Consider the following 16061-nt stretch of genomic DNA (forward strand, 5'->3'; position numbering starts at 1 on the left):
GGGTGGCTCAGTCAGTTAAGCATCCAACTCTTGATTTTGGTTCAATTCATGACCTCATGGTCATGGGATTGAGTCCCATGTCAAGCACCCCCCCGTCCAGCTCCACATTGAGCATGGAGCCTGCTTAAGATTCTCTCTCTCTCCCTCTCTCTCTGCCCCTCCTCCATGCATGCACACTTTCTCTCAGAAAAAGAAAAAAGAAAGAAAGAAAGAAAAGAAAGAAAGAAAGAAAGAAAGGAAGAAAGAAAAAGAAAAATGACATTCTCTGGCAGTTATTTTTTTGTTAGCTTATTACAGAAAATTTCAAACATGCTGAAAAGTAGAAAGAATGATAAAATGAATACCCTAAATGCCAGCCAGGTAGATTTGAAAATGAACATTTTGCCATTTTTGTATCTTTTTGTCTGTATGTGGGTATGTGCCTGTGTACCTATCTGCAGGATCATTTCAAACTAAATTACACACAGCGTGAAGCTTTACTCCTGAGTACTTCAGCATGCATCTTCAAAATATAAGGGCATTTCTCTATATGACCACAATACTGTTTTCTCACCTAACAAAATTAGTTATAATTCCAAAATTAATAATAATTGACAAAGGATCCAGTTAAGGATCATGCAGTACATTTGGATATATCATGTCTCTGAAGTCTCTTTAAAAAAAATTTTTTTTAACGTTTTATTTTATTTTTGAGACAGGGAGAGACAGAGCATGAACAGGGGAGGGTCAGAGAGAGGGAGACACAGAATCCAAAGCAGGCTCCAGGCTCTGAGCTGTCAGCACAGAACCCGACGTGGGGCTAGAACTCACGGACCGCGAGATCATGACCTGAGCCGAAGTCAGCCGCCTAACCGACTGAGCCACCCAGGCGCCCCTGAAGTCTCTTTTAATAGAACAATTCCCTCGTACTCACCTCTACTCCCCAAGCAGTTAATTTATAGTGCCTACTTGTACTAAGTTTAACCCAAGTGTCCCCAGGCCTTACCAGCCTGGTATATGATAATTGGGTAGAGTGGCCCATTCCCCAACTCTGTGTCACAGAGATCCTGCAAGCTCCCAGAGTTCCACAAATCTCTCTAGAGTTAGGTCCCAGCAACTCTGCCTGGGTGCCAAGCCAGTCCAGGAACATAGGTGATGCCAATTGCCCTCATTGTTTTCATCCATTCTCTGAATAAAAGATATTTTTCTCCAGGTCCTCAGAGAAACTCTGTACAGAGCAATTTATGCAGATTAGGGCCCTGCTGTTTACCAGCTCACCAGTTCCTCACACGAATTTTAAGAGGACACCAGGCTCCATAAAAGAAGAAATGACTGTTATTGTAACTAAAATGCTTGGTAATTAATTTTTGAGTAGTTTAAGGCCTTAAAAAGAATCTTTCGCATTATCTGATTTTGTACTACTTATCTGATTTTGATTTCTCACACATAAATATGAGAAACATGGACATTTACAATAATGGGATCTGTGCGTGAGAAGTGTTATATACAAATAGCTTACTAAATATCTTTTCTGAGACCCAGAATAGATGTTGGTTCTGAATGCCCATACCATGGCATAAAATTATTTACTTTAACAGTTATTTCTGGATACATTAATTAAATTTCACAGATAATTTTTAAAAATTCATGCAAGAGATTGATGTGTTATAGTTTCAGCTAGGCTGTTTCAAACTATCATATAACTTTGATGGACTCAAAGGATAAGCATCTTATTAAAATAATATTAAAAAAAATTTTTGTAACATTTATTTATTTTTGAGAGAGAGAGAGAGCGAGCTGAGAAGGGGAAGAGAGGGAGAGGGAGACACAGAATCTGAAGCTGGCTCCAGGCTGTCAGCACAGAGCCTGACGCAGGGCTTGAACCCACGAACTGTGAGACCATGACCTGAGCCGAAGTCTAGCACTCAACTGACTGAACCACCCAGGCGCCCCTTAAAATAATATTTTAAGTGTTTGTGACCTCAGAGGGCACTCAATCTAAGATAGTTACATAAAATATTTTTTTTCTTGACACTAAGAAAATGTATTCATGTGTTGCTATAGAACATACATTTTAAGAAAATTATAATCTATAATCAAATTAACCTCTCTATATTTTATTTTTATTTGAGAGAGAGAGGGAGAGAGCAAGCACATGAGTAGGGGAGGAGCACAGAGAGAGGGAGAGAGAGAATCCCAAAAGCAGGCCCCATGCCCAGCACAGAGTCTGATGTGGAACTCAATCTCACAACCGTGAGATCATGACCTGAGCCACCCAGGTGCCCCTATAATAAAATTTATAAAACAGAAAAAAATTATTTATATTACAAATAGTCCTTTGAAAAGTCTAGTTTTTAACTTAATGGGTTTACTCATAATTTCATCTTGTGAAGTGGAATATAACTGTTAAACATATTTGTATTTCTAGCTACCTTCTATAAATTTTATAGGAACATAAGAGCTTGTTTTTTAACTGGGTTCCTAAGTTCTATAATTTTAATGTCTTTTTGCTATTAAATTTATGGAACTGGGCCAACTCTTCATCGAAGTGAAGGCTCAGCTTGCTTAGTGTCCCCTTAGGGGAAGCTAACTCACCCTGGGCCAGTAAGCCTAGTAGCTGAGCTGCTTGGTCAACCTTGATTCTGATTTTATCCAATCTTACACCTGTGCCCAAATTATAATTTTGGGCTTCTACATCATTCCTATGCCAAACACATATTTTAAAATGTGAAGACCATAAAAAGGCCCTTAATTCATGTGCTAATGTCAGAGGTCTCCCTTATATTTTATAGCTCTTCTGGGGTTAAATTCTGGCCCTTGAATTCCAACACCAAATTTATTCCCTTACCATTTGCTGTCGGAATTGTCTTCAGACAAGCACTTTCTCCCTGCACCATAATCTATGACACCATACTTTTCTTCTTTTTTTTTTTTTTTGTAACGTTTTTATTTATTTTTGAGACAGAGAGAGACAGAGCATGAATGGGGGAGGGGCAGAGAGAGAGGGAGACACAGAATCGGAAGCAGGCTCCAGGCTCTGAGCCATCAGCCCAGATCCCGACGCGGGGCTCGAACTCACGGACCATGAGATCGTAACCTGAGCCGAAGTCGGACGCTTAACCAACTGAGCCACCCAGGCGCCCCAACACCATACTTTTCTAATTCTACACTTTTCACTATCACCATCAATGTCCACCTGCCTTCTACCATTCATATCACATACCCCATAAGTCTGCTATATCGACTCAGCTCTCATTCTGACAGGAATGATAAAAATCCCTTTGAATTAGATATCTAATTTAGTGGGTGCATTTCACCTATTTGAGAAAAACTGAAACTTATAAAGTCAATTTATGTTCTTGCTTTGTGTGGAAAACTGATAATTAAGTTAGGCAGTACATACTTTTCTAATATTAAAGTAGGCCACCCACTAAAATAAAGCAGGATCTAGATTTGTAGCAGGTTGTAATTATCAAAATGAATGATGTTATATATTCTGAAATGTAAATTAAATGTATAATACATTTAATTTGTTTTTCTTAGCTTTGTTTCTTGCTCTATAAATTGATATACAACATTGTCTAGTATTAAGAGGATGTCTGAGGATTTTGTAGATGCTGGAGATGCAAAAGGCATGTAAGACATCTGTCTGTCATTAAAGAAATTTCAATATAGTAGAGAAAGACAATTAAACATAATAATAAGGTCTACGTGCTAGAATTGAATTCTATACATAGTAGAATAAAAGTACTGAAGAGGGAGTAGTAAGATTTATCCTTGCAAAGAGGGACTTGTGGAACTTTCTATAGAGTGTGTAACTCTTGGTCTTGGCCTCAAAAAATAAGATTCCCCAAGGAATCTTGGGGATTTCAAGAACCTTGAAAGCTACATGGAGGAGCCCAGACTTTATTCTAAAGGCAGTGAGGAGCCATGGAGGTAAGCTAGAGGGAAGGGCAGTTGTTACATGATGAGATTTTCATGCTGAGCTCACTTTGTCAGCAGGGTCAAGGATGAATTTTGGGAACCAAGCCTGGAAACAGACTATTTAGGACAATCTGATGCAGCTCAGATAAGAAAGGAAAGGAATAAAGTAATGGAGAGAAAGAGGAGAGGATAGGTATAAGGAGGTAGAAGCAACCTGACTTGATTACTGGTTAGATGTTGTAGAGAAAAGAGGCTTTTGGCTTGAGTGCTAAACTGAGAAAATACAGAAGAAATGTATAATATATACATATATAGCAGGTTTTTTTTTCTTTGAAAGAGGAGGGGAGATGCAGTTCATCAGTGCTATCAGAATGGATAAGATTGTACAGTGAATGTGTCTAGTATGAGAAGAGGGTCCAGGAAGAATACCTACATTTGAGGCATAGACAGAAGAAGGAAGTCAAAGAAGTAAAAAGGAAATTAATAGAAAGTGTTATCACAAAAGCCAAAAAAGGAGACCCTTTCAAGAAAGGAAGTGAACAGGGCATAGAGATTATTTTATTTTTTATTTGGACTATGAAAAGGAGAGAGAATAGCTATCTGAAGAAGACAGAGTTGTAAGGAAGTCTAAAAAAAAATTAGTAACTTGAATATATTTATAGAAAGTGGAGAAGACTGGGGGCGCCTGGGTGACTCAGTAGGTTAAGCGTCCAACTCTTGGTTTCGGCTCAGGTCATGATCTCAGTTCATGAGTTTGAACCCTGAGTGGGGCTCTGCGCTGACAGTACAGAGCCTGCTTGGGATTCTCTCTCTCTTCCTCTCTCTGCCCCTCTCCAACTCTCTCTCTCTCTCTCTCTCTCAAAATAGATTAAGAAGAAAAAAAAAAAGTGGAGAAGACTGAAAAAAAAAAAAACAGGAAAAAGAGGGCAGAATAACAAGCAGAGAAAGGTCCCACAGGAAATGGAAGGCGTATGGGATAAAGTAAAGGAGTAACTCTGAAACAGTTTGATAAAGCTGTGAGTGATAGAGAAAAGAGACTGAAGAGTGGGTATAATGGGAGTGAGGTGATAGAGCTAGAAGAATTGCAGGTTCTGGTTACAGTTCCAATCAATGTTTTTGGAAAATTTATTTATTTTTAGTAATCTCTATACCCAAGGTGGGGCTTCAACTCACAACCCCAAGATTAAGAGTCGCATGATCTTCTGACTGAGCCAGCCAGGTGCCCCTTAAATATCTGATAGGGAATAGTTCTGGATAATAGGGAATAGGATGCTGCATGGAGTGGGATGTCAAAGAAAAGTGTGGGTGAAGTATGTTCGAGTCAAGAAATTCAAGGAAGTTTGAGATAAGACAGTTTGGATGTGATGATAATCTCTTGTGGAAATAAGCCTAAGGCGGTCAAAAGAGTTGGAACTTCTTGTTTAAACTTAGAATTGCCAAGGATTCCCTAGAAGTGTGCTTTTTTTTTTCCCCCTGGGTCCTATAAAGTAGGAACTGGCTTGATTAAATTGATGCTAAGTCACATGTGGTTAGCCTTAGTTAGGCATCAAATTCCCATGGCAGCAAGCTTCACTCCCAGGCTGTAATTGTGTTTGTAATTAATATGGGAGGACTTTGCAGTTGGTTCATACTCATTAAAGGTAATAGTAGAGAATAAAAGTTGATATGCTGTTACATTAAAAGAATATCCAAAGCTATATTTTTGTCATGAAGATGTTTCACTTACTTCATTAGATTGAGATAAGTAGTCTGTTTTTAAAGATATTGTGTATTATTTTTCTTTTTAGCATCCCAATGTGTTTGTTGGTTAACCAGCATCTTAGTCTTCTAGCAAGAAAGTTTCCAGAAACTAAATTTGTTAAAGCCATCGTGAATAGTTGTATTCAACACTACCATGACAATTGTTTACCAACAATTTTTGTTTATAAAAACGGTCAGATAGAAGGCAAATTCATTGGAATTATAGAATGTGGAGGGATAAATCTCAAGCTGGAAGGTAATGATATTATTTTTAAAATGTTTATTAAAAACAGGTGAAAACTTCCACAAATTAACAAGTAACATGAAAGTTTATTTTCATAAAACATAAGGTTTTTTTCCTCTAGCTTCTGGTGTCTTCTTCTATGTCTCCAGATTAATTTTCCTCAATAATACTCAATAATTTCCTCAATAATACTCTTGTCATAACATCCACTTGCTTAAATCCTTAATAGTTCCTTGTGTCAAATCAGTTAAAAATACAAAATCTTCTGCTTGAGCATTTCAGCCGACCTATCCAGCTATATTTCTCCAGTGCTTTCTAGTTTCTGTTCCAGCCAGGCTGGTCTTCAGTCACTACCACAGACATACCTTACTCATTTGTGCCTTTATTCTTTTCTCATACTCCTTCTCTATACCCAAAATACCCCACCATTCTTTATTCTTCCTTCCATGCCCTATTCCTTTGTGGTTTTCCTAGATTTCCATTTTGCTCATTGTGTGATTTTGGACCAATTCATAATCTTGTCTTCCTCTTCTCTACGAAATTTCTGTAGCGTATTTTCTTAATGTATTTTTCACTTATCCACATACTATCCAATTTTGTTAATCAATTCCCTTTATTTTCTTTTCAATTGTACACAGCACAATACTTTATAATTTTACCTTCTTTAAGAATTTTTATTTCCTAACCTACTTTTAAAAAATGTTTTATTTTTTTGAGAGAGAGACAGAGCATGAGCAGGAGAGGGGCAGAGAAAGAGGGAGACACAGAATCTGAAACAGGCTCCAGGCCCTGAGAACCTGACGCAGGGCTGCAGCTCACAGATCATGAGATCATGACCTGAGCCAAAGTCCGATGCTTAACCGACTGAGCCACCCAGGCACCCACTTCCTAACCTACTTCTAAGGCCATATCTTTGATCTAGTCATTTCTTAGAACTGCTTTAATTCTATTTTATTAAAATCTTTTTCTCACACCATCATGTTAAAGTCATTGGACCTCATCCCTTTAATTTGAAAGAAATTAATACTGGGGCACCTGGGTGGCTCAGTTGGTTGGGCCACCAACTTCGGCTCAGGTCATGATCTCACAGTTTGTGAGTTTGAGCCCTGCATCGGGCTCTGCGCTGACACTCAGAGTCTGGAGCCATGCTTTGGATTCTGTGTCTCCCTCCTTGTGCTATCTCTCAAAAATAAATAAATGTTAAAAAAAATAAAAGAAATTAATACATAAGAGTACAAACAATAATATAGTAAACATTCATGTAATCAATTACTGCCAAAAATAACAAATGTGAACATTTATTCATGTTTGCTTGAGTTGTTTCTTTGTTGCTCAAATAAACATTATAGATATAGTTGAAGTTACCTAGATTTTCATTCCTAGTCCCATTCTCCTCCCTGTCTCCCTGGAGGCAATCACTATCATGAGTAGTATGTTATCTCATCTGTGTTTTTTTTGTTTTTTGGGTTTTTTTTGTGTGTGCGTATAAACATTTTTTAAAAATTGTTGTAAAATGCACATAACATGAAATGTATCCATTTATCTTAACAATTTTTAAAATATACAATACAGTATTATTAATTGTAGTTACTATGCTGTACATTACATCCCCAGGACTTATTTATTTAGCCATTTTTAGGTATATAGTTCAGTGTCATTAAGTACATTCACACTGTTGTGCAACCATTACCATCATCCATCTCTAGAACTTTTTATCTTGCATAACTGCAACTCTATACCCACTGAACAAAAGCCCCCTCCATTTCCCTTTTCCTCTAATCTTGGCAACCACCGTCCACTTTCTGATTCTATGAATTTGGCTACTCTCAGTACCTCATATAAATGAATGATACAGTATTTGTCCCTTTGTGACTGGCTTATTTCACTTAGCATAATGTCCTTAAGGTTCATTCATATTACAGGATTGTCAGAATTTCCTTCCTTTTTAAGGCTGAATAATATTCCATTTTATGTTTAGACCACGTTTTGTTTATCCATTCATCTGTCCATGGGCACTTGGGTTGCTTCTACTCTTTGGCCATTGTGAATCATGCTGCTATGAATGTAAATGTACAAAAATAATCTGTTCTAGTCCCTGCCTTCAATTCTTTTGGGTATTTATTCAGAAGTTGAATTGCTGGATTATATAGTAATTCTATTTTAAGTTTTTGAGAAATAGCATAGTGTTTTGCACAGTGGCTGCCCCATCTTACACTGCCACCAACAGGGCAGAGGCGTTCCAATTCGTCCACATCCTTGCCAACATCTGTTGTTTTCTGTGTGTGTGTGTGTGTGTGTTTTGCATAGTACCATTCTAATATATGTGAGGTGTTTTCTCCACTGATTTTTAATGTTTCCTAATGTCATTTTTCATGGTTCCCAAAATGCTTCAATGTATTTCTGAAGTCTCTAATATACCTCTACTATTTGTCTCAACACAGCACTGTGTTTATTACTATAGCTTTATAACAACCTAGTTGTCTCTAGTAGGGCAAGTCTTTTTCAAAATTTCATGTAGATGTTGGAATTAGTCAACTTATGTGAAAAATTCTGTTGATTATTAGAATCATATTTATAGATTGTTGGGAGACTTGATATCCAATAACAGTGAATGTTCCTACCCATGAATGAGATAGATCTCATCATTTATTTTGGTCCTTTATGGTTTTTGTAATTTTCCTCACAGATATATATATCACATTTTGTAACATATTTTATAATTTTCCTCAAGAGTGTGTTTTATAATTTGCTTCATAAATATTCTGTTCGTCTATACAGTACTTAGGAATAAATTTAACAAAATGATGAATTTTCAGGGATTGGGGTTTTTGGCTATCAGTTAAATTCTTTTGGTTTCTCTCAGATATATTTTTGGTATTCATATTTTTATTAAAATTTTTCCATTAAAGTTTTCAAATGTGTTGGCATAAGTTTTTCATAGTCTCGTAGCCATATTAGAATCTTTACCCTGACTATGTCCCATGTAAATTCTTTATATGAATTTATTTTTTTCCCTTTTGTGGTCATTTTTGCCTGAGGTATGTCTATTAGTTTCTTCAAAGAACCAGCTTTTGATTTTGTTGGTCACGTATACTGATTTTTTCTACTTTTGCTAAAGTCTTCATTATATTCCTCTTTCAGTTTTTTTTTGGGGGGGAGGGGGTTACTTTATTGTTCTTTTCCTAGCTTCTTGATTTAAAATTTTAAGCCACTTATTTTAAGTCAATTTAAAATAAACATCTTAGCCGTAATTTCTCCCTTTAAGTATAATTTTGCTGTATCCAATGTGTATTTTGATATTGTAGTCCTTTCACAGTCACTCAGTTCTAAATATATCTAAATATACACATTAATTTTTTATTAGCATCAACTACTGTTTCATATAGATGAGAAATTCTTTTTGTTTTCCAAGATTTTTATCTGATTTAATGATGGGTTATTTATTGCAGAACTTGAATGGAAACTAGCAGAAGTTGGAGCGATACAGACTGATTTAGAAGAAAACCCCAAAAAAGGCATTGTAGATGTGATGGTATCTTCAATTAGAAACACTTCTCTTTATGATGACACTAATAGTTCAAGCAGTGATAATGATGATACCAAATAGAAATATTTAATAAATAGCTTCAAAGTATTTATGTACTGTTTTGTCAATGCCTTTATAGAGATCAGAAAATTTATAGATTTGTTTTATTTTTATATTAGAATTATAGCTTATATATCATTTCAAAAACTTTCAGGTATTTCAGAATTTATTGCCTCCAACAAAACCAGAATTTGTACTGGACCCTGTGGTTTATCCTTTTTTTGACCCACAAGTCCTCTGTGTTGCTTACCCCCAAAGAGGCCTATGAATAAAAATAATGAAAGATGACCTTAAATTTCATTTCAATTACATCAATAGCTTTTATTTTTATTTTTAAATTTTTATTATTAAATATTTTTTAAGTAGGCTCTACACCCAGTGTGGGGCTTGAACTCAGACCTTGATATCAAGAGTCACATGCTCTACTAAGCCAGCCAGGCACCCCTACATTGAGAGATTTTAAAGTTTATTACTTAGGGGCCTTGAGTGAAAATACTTAAATTTGTGACTATATACTTTTTCTTTGAGATCTCTTAGCTGTTAAAAAAATTAACCACTTGGGCTCCTGAATGGCTTAGTCGGTTAAGTGTCTGACTCCAGCTTAGGCCATGATCTCACAGTTTGTGGGTTCAAGCCCCACATCGGGCTCTGTGCTGACAGCTCAGATCCTGGAGCCGGCTTCCAATTCTGTGTCTCCTCTCTCTGCCCCTCCCTTGCTTGCCCTCTGTCTGTCTGTCTCTCTCTCTCAAAAATAAATAAACACAAAAAAAAAAATTAAAAAAAAATTAACCACTCAATAAAAAAACGCAACTTAAGGATTCTGAAAAGTACATAAGAAACATCTCCACTCATGATTATTGTTTTTAATAGTTCTGTTACAAAGTTAGAAAATTACTAAGTACTCTCACTGATAGATGATAGAATCAGTAGAACTTTACTGATCAGATGATCAGTAAAGTTTCTAAATGAGGAGAAATGAGAAAAATATATGTGAGACTTGCCTATGTTTTAATAGTAATCACAGAAGAATTCATCATGGAAAAATATATAATATTAGGACATTGCAGAAGACTTACAGGATGTTTTATCTTGGCTTAATAATAAACAGCATTTTCAGAGAAAAGAGTGGTAAATTCAGAATACAATGTTCAATGACGGATTTTATTATTCTACTTTGTATTAAGGACCCATCATTCTGATTGTGGATGTTCACTGATGTTTGTGAGACAATCTAGGCTAAGTTTGAATGATTAAATTACAAAAATAAATTGGTAAGAATTGAGACAGTTTAACACGGAGTCAAGAAAAGAGTCTGCTGCTCTTGGGGGTGGAGGAAGTAGGAATCATAGAGGCTCAGAGAATGAGGAAGTGGGAGGAAAGTTAAATACAGATTTGAATTGGGTTAACAGGTAGAATAAAATCAAATGATCTAATTTTGCAAAGGATCAGGGAGATCCCTTTCTTCTGAGGTAGCTCAGAAGGGCTTTTGAAAAAACATACATCTTGGGATGAAGGGAGGGAAAGTTGAGGGTTGCACACAATGGTTTTTTTTTTTTTTTTGTGCGTGTTTTTTTTTTGTAACATTGTGCACACATGTAACAGAAATAATTGCCTATACTGACCCAACTGCTGCAATTCTCTTTAACAAATTCATGGATACATTTTTAATTAGGATAATAGTTGTGTGAATGAAAAGCCATATTATAAAGTTAAAATGTAATTTTAACACTATGTAATGCATATAAATATGAACATTATCGTATCTCCAGTTAAAACCAAATGCAAAAAGTCCTCCTAAATGTAATCTTTTTTTGTTTAGTAAATACATATTTATCTATTTTCTTTAAGTTAAAATTAATAGAAGTATTAGTAGTATTTAAGATACCTGAATCAAAAAGATAGATTTCCCTTTTAATAAGATCTTAACTCAAATCCACCAGGTGGCAGTAAGTTTTTTTTCCACAAGAACAGTTCATGAAGACTTTCATATTTGTAAAAATCATACAATTATAGCATGTTTTAAGTGGCTGGTTGTGATTCCAGTCACAGTCTTTTTCAAACGCTGTGCACATGCCCACACCCACACCCACACATTCTTCTGGCAAGTACTCATGGCGGCCATCCCAGGTCAGTACTACGTCCATATGCTATTTCATTTACATTCTCATTTAAGTAAGGTATAAAATGTTTGTCAGAAGGTGGATAAATTATTTATAATTGTTTCCCATTTTACTGAGTGGATTTTTATTTTATTTTTTTTAATTGCCAACATCCAACAGTTTTGGACCTACAAAAAAAATAGGTATTGCATATATCCCAACCTAATATTTTTCTCTATTCCTTCCTGCCTGCCAACCGTGCTCTGTTGAAATTCCCTTCCCCTACTTTACAGTGCCTTGTTTGTCAAAGTGTGGTCCTGGAATTTGCAGCATTCCTGGAGGCTAGTTAGAAGTGCAGAATCTCAGGCCCCATCCCAGACTAACCAAATTGGAAGTTTTATTTTAACGAGATCCTTAGGTGATTGAGCAGTTGGACAGCAAACCCCTTTAAGACATCTTGAGTGCATTCTTGAACTCTTTCTCCACATTTTTGGTCATTAAGAGTTGTTATCAATTTCATTACTTGATTTCAGTTTATCTCCCCTTTGTACTTTAAAACACATTATTAACATTATGAAGGCTAATTCTTTTTTTTTTTTAATTTATTTTAATTTATTTTTGAGAGGGAGAGAGAGCGTGCATGTGCAGGGGAGGGGCAGAGAGAGAAGGACAAAGAGAGAATCCCAAGCAGGCTCCATGCTGTCAGCACAGAGCCTGACGTGGGTCTCAATCTCACAAACCGTGAAATTGTGACCTGAGCTGGAATCAAGAGTCTGACGCTTAACTGACTGAGCCACCCAGGTGCCCCTAAGGCTAGTTCCTCACAACATTATAATCTGCCTGCCGTCATAATCTAGGATATAAAGAAGATCCTAAAAACTTATTACTAGCATGTTATTCCTTTTATCTCATTTATTCATTCATCTGTTTATTCATTCACCTCAGGCACTGAAATAGATGCTCCAAATTCAGTGGTGGAGAAAGCACATAGTTCATAGTACCATGTAGTGGTGGAGTTGTTAGTTAAAAACAAAAGTCAAACATACATGTAACTTAATAAGTATCATTGAGGAAAGAGTGGGCACAAAAATAGACAGTAACTGTGGGTACTCTGTGGGGGAGGGAGGAGGTGAGACATAGGAGACCTACTTAAATAGGGTAGTTAGATTTTTGAGACATGAAGACTGAGGAGGAGCCAGCCACGAGAAAAGGTAGGAGAGTAGTCCAAGCAAGGGCACAGCATGTGCCAAAGCCTGAGAACAGAGAGAGATTAGCAAGGAACTAAAGGCAGTTTCTAGGTGGGGAGTGTTATGGGAAAAGTAAAAAATGAAGAACATAAGTTTGGAGATATAGCAAGGGCTAGATCAAACCGGGTGTTCTGACCATGATTAGGAGTACGAATGGAATGGGAAGCAAAAGGGTTTCAAGTAGGAGCATACGATTTCATTCTTATTTCCAAAAGAATACTCATGCTGCTCTGTACAGAACAGATTGAAGGGGGCACGCAAGATATTTGAGATACCCAAGAGGAGACATCAGGTAGGCAATTGGACATAAGTGTATGGAGCCCAAAGGAGAGGTGTAGGCTGGAGTTACAAATTTATGAGTCATTTCAGGGGTGGCTGAACTGGGTGGCTCAGTTGGTTAAGCATGCGACTTCAGCTCAGGTCATGATCTCAAGTTTTGTGAGTTTGAGCCCTGCATCAGGTTCTGTGCTGACAGCTCAGAGCCTAGAGCCTGCTTTGGATTGTGTCTCCCTCTCCCACTGCCCCTCCCCTGCTCACTCTCTTTCTCTCTCTCAAAAAAAAAAAAAAAAATTAAAAAAATTTTTTTAAAAAGTTACTATTAAAAAAAAATAAAACAAAATTGATGAGTCATTTCAACCATTCCTAGGTTTCCAGCAACAAATTGTAAACATCTAAAACCATCATCCTTACTACTAAACCTTTATGTAGCAGTTTATAATTTACATTTGATCATCACAATTCTCTGAGATGCTTATTCTTCTATGTTTACAGATAAATGCTCTGAAGCTCAGACAAATTCTTTTAACTTGTTCAATGTCTCTTACTTTAGAACTGGTCAGGATTTAAGCCCAGACCTTTGACTACAAAGTCTATTATCACCACCTCATATTATTGTACTGCCCTCTATTTTAAAGGATCTAGAAACAATATTAGAAATTGGCTAACCCATGGAGATTTCTTTAAAAAAAATGCCACAAACTTTTCTTATATTCCCTATTATGCATATCTTAAATTTCCTGTGTTCCAGTTTACCTTAAACTATCTATGGTGGTGAAACTAGGAATGCCAATGAAAGGATAGACAGGACTTTGTAACTGATGGGACCCAAGAACTAGGGGGAGGACTTGAGCAAGAGATGTAAAAATCATACAGAAGGGAATATCATTTGTAATAGCCAAGGCTTACATGGGATCTCTTATGTACCAGGTACTATTACACACATACACACCCTTACATCTATTTTCTGTATCTCAATTATCCCATGAGACAGGTTTGCTACTATCCTCATTTTACAGATGAGGAATGTGAAGAACAGAGAAATAACTTGCTCAAAGTCATGTAGATATTAAGTGGTGGGTTGGGATTTCAATCCAGCAGTTTTAGTTTCCAATTTTGTACTCTTAACAACTAAATTATATTGTCTCTATCAAGACATCAACTAGGAGAATCAGTTGGAAAGGGTGCTGGAAATGCTGTTTAAGTAACAGCAAGGTATATGAGAAAGAATTAACAGAATATTTAAATTACATAAATTGTTGTTTAGGATCTGTGAAACTATGAAGCAGGATTTTTCTTAGGGAAAAGTAGAATCTAGAAGTTGGAAAAGTTATTAGAAATATCTGATTCAGTTTTCTTCTTGGAGAGAATATGGGGAGAACAGATAAACTGTGAACTGAACTGGGGAAATGTTCAAGCAGTGGCAGAGGACTGAGCAGAAAAAAAGAGGATTATCAATTGGTCTTGGTAAATGATTAAATACAGAAAATGAGAGAGGAAGGAGTCAAAGATGAACGTGATTTGATACTAGTGACTAAGAGTATAATGGAACCATTAAAAGGGCAAAGGTGTTTTTGAAGATAGGAGTTCTAGATGAGGTAGAATCTGAGGAGGGATCACTTTCTCTAGAATATAAACATCCATGTCATAGGGGAAGCATGCAAACCCTCTGGTCTGGCTGCAACCTACCTTATCCATATTATTAACCTTGCCTGCTCTCCTACTACCAGCATCCTTTAGGATTCATGATAGCAAGTGACAGAAAACCTCTCACTAGTTTAAGCAATAAAACAGACACATGAAAGAACTAATTTAACTGAAATTTCCAGTTATCTGGCCCACGTTGGGTTCAGGGCATTAAATGCTAACAAGGCCAAATCTCCATCTTTGAATCCGCTTTTTTCCACGTTGCCTTCTTTCTTAGAATAATCCATGAGTGGAAAGATGGCTTCAGGCCTTCATTTTTCCAGATTTAAATCCATTGGCAGAGAGAGCACCCTACTTGGTAACTCCAGCCTAAGGCAGAAGATCAACTCAAATATGCTTCCTTCACTGGCTTCCTTCCTTCCTTCCTTCACTGCCCCAGCCATAATGGACTGAGTGAATAGTTCTCCAAGAGGAATTATTGGAATAGAAAATGAATATTTAACAGGCAAAAATGTCTGCTATATGATGGAGTGGTTAAAATCCTCAGGTGAAGGATCAGGGATAAGTTCCCCAATTTTGATGTTCTTTTTCTCTTTCTGCAAGAATCATAAATGCTTACTGAGATGAATGTTACGTTGAAGGGAGCAATTTTGAAACAAGAAGATGGTTTCTATTGTAAATCCAAAAGACATTCACTAAAACATGAAAAATACTAGGAATTAGGGCTGTAAAGACTTCTTTTCCAATCATTGACAACTACTGAAACGTGCTTTCCCATATGGACCAAGTGTGTTATAAGCATCAATGGAAGTAATTTCCCCTAAAGTAAGTAGGAAGTATTCACATGCTTTTCTAATAAGGGAAGCCGTGCAGATTAGGTCCTGGTGTATCCTCACTGCTTCATCCCTCATCTGCCATTATACTGTCACCAGGTTTTTAAGGCCAGGTGAAAAACTCCGAAGGAACACATCTTGACCTTCTCTTACCTCCCTCCTCCAGCCACTGGCGCATATCCGGTCTCCGCAGGCCCACCCACCAATAAGAAACACGAGCCTTGCTCCTTCCAGAGAGAAGAAAAAGATGTCTCTGGATGTCCATCCACCTTCGCAAACAACCTCTCCCAGCCCCAAGAGAGGAAACACGAGTGATGCCGCTGGTGAATGAAAAAAGTCTTCCGCCTGCCAACACCCGGAAAATCTTCCCTGGCGTTGTTGGCAAAGTGATTTGCTTTTTAAAAGGGAGAGGGTCTCCTTTTGCACCCCCGGATGCCTCATCCAGCAAGAAGCTCTCCCTCCACCTCCTCCTCCTCGCTCCCTACC

At 37.0% G+C, this 16061-nt stretch overlaps 1 protein-coding gene and 1 long non-coding RNA gene across 3 annotated transcripts in view; one reads left to right on the plus strand and one right to left on the minus strand.

Moving 5' to 3' along the window:
• The window catches only part of PDCL2 (phosducin like 2), a 36279-nt gene extending 26758 nt beyond the window's left edge, over positions 1–9521 (plus strand). The window contains exons 5-6 of the mRNA XM_025922032.2: positions 5691–5899; positions 9337–9521. Of these exons, the coding sequence (XP_025777817.1) occupies positions 5691–5899; positions 9337–9494 (367 nt within the window). The 3' untranslated portion in view covers positions 9495–9521. The remainder of the gene's footprint in view (positions 1–5690; positions 5900–9336) is intronic.
• Positions 1–16061, minus strand: part of LOC147581988 (uncharacterized) — a 55175-nt gene that overhangs the window by 38379 nt on the left and 735 nt on the right. The window lies entirely within an intron of this gene.

Source organism: Puma concolor, chromosome B1 (assembly GCF_028749965.1).
Source record: "Puma concolor isolate L17-30 chromosome B1, mPumCon1.1.hap2, whole genome shotgun sequence".
NCBI classification, from domain to species: domain Eukaryota; kingdom Metazoa; phylum Chordata; class Mammalia; order Carnivora; family Felidae; genus Puma; species Puma concolor.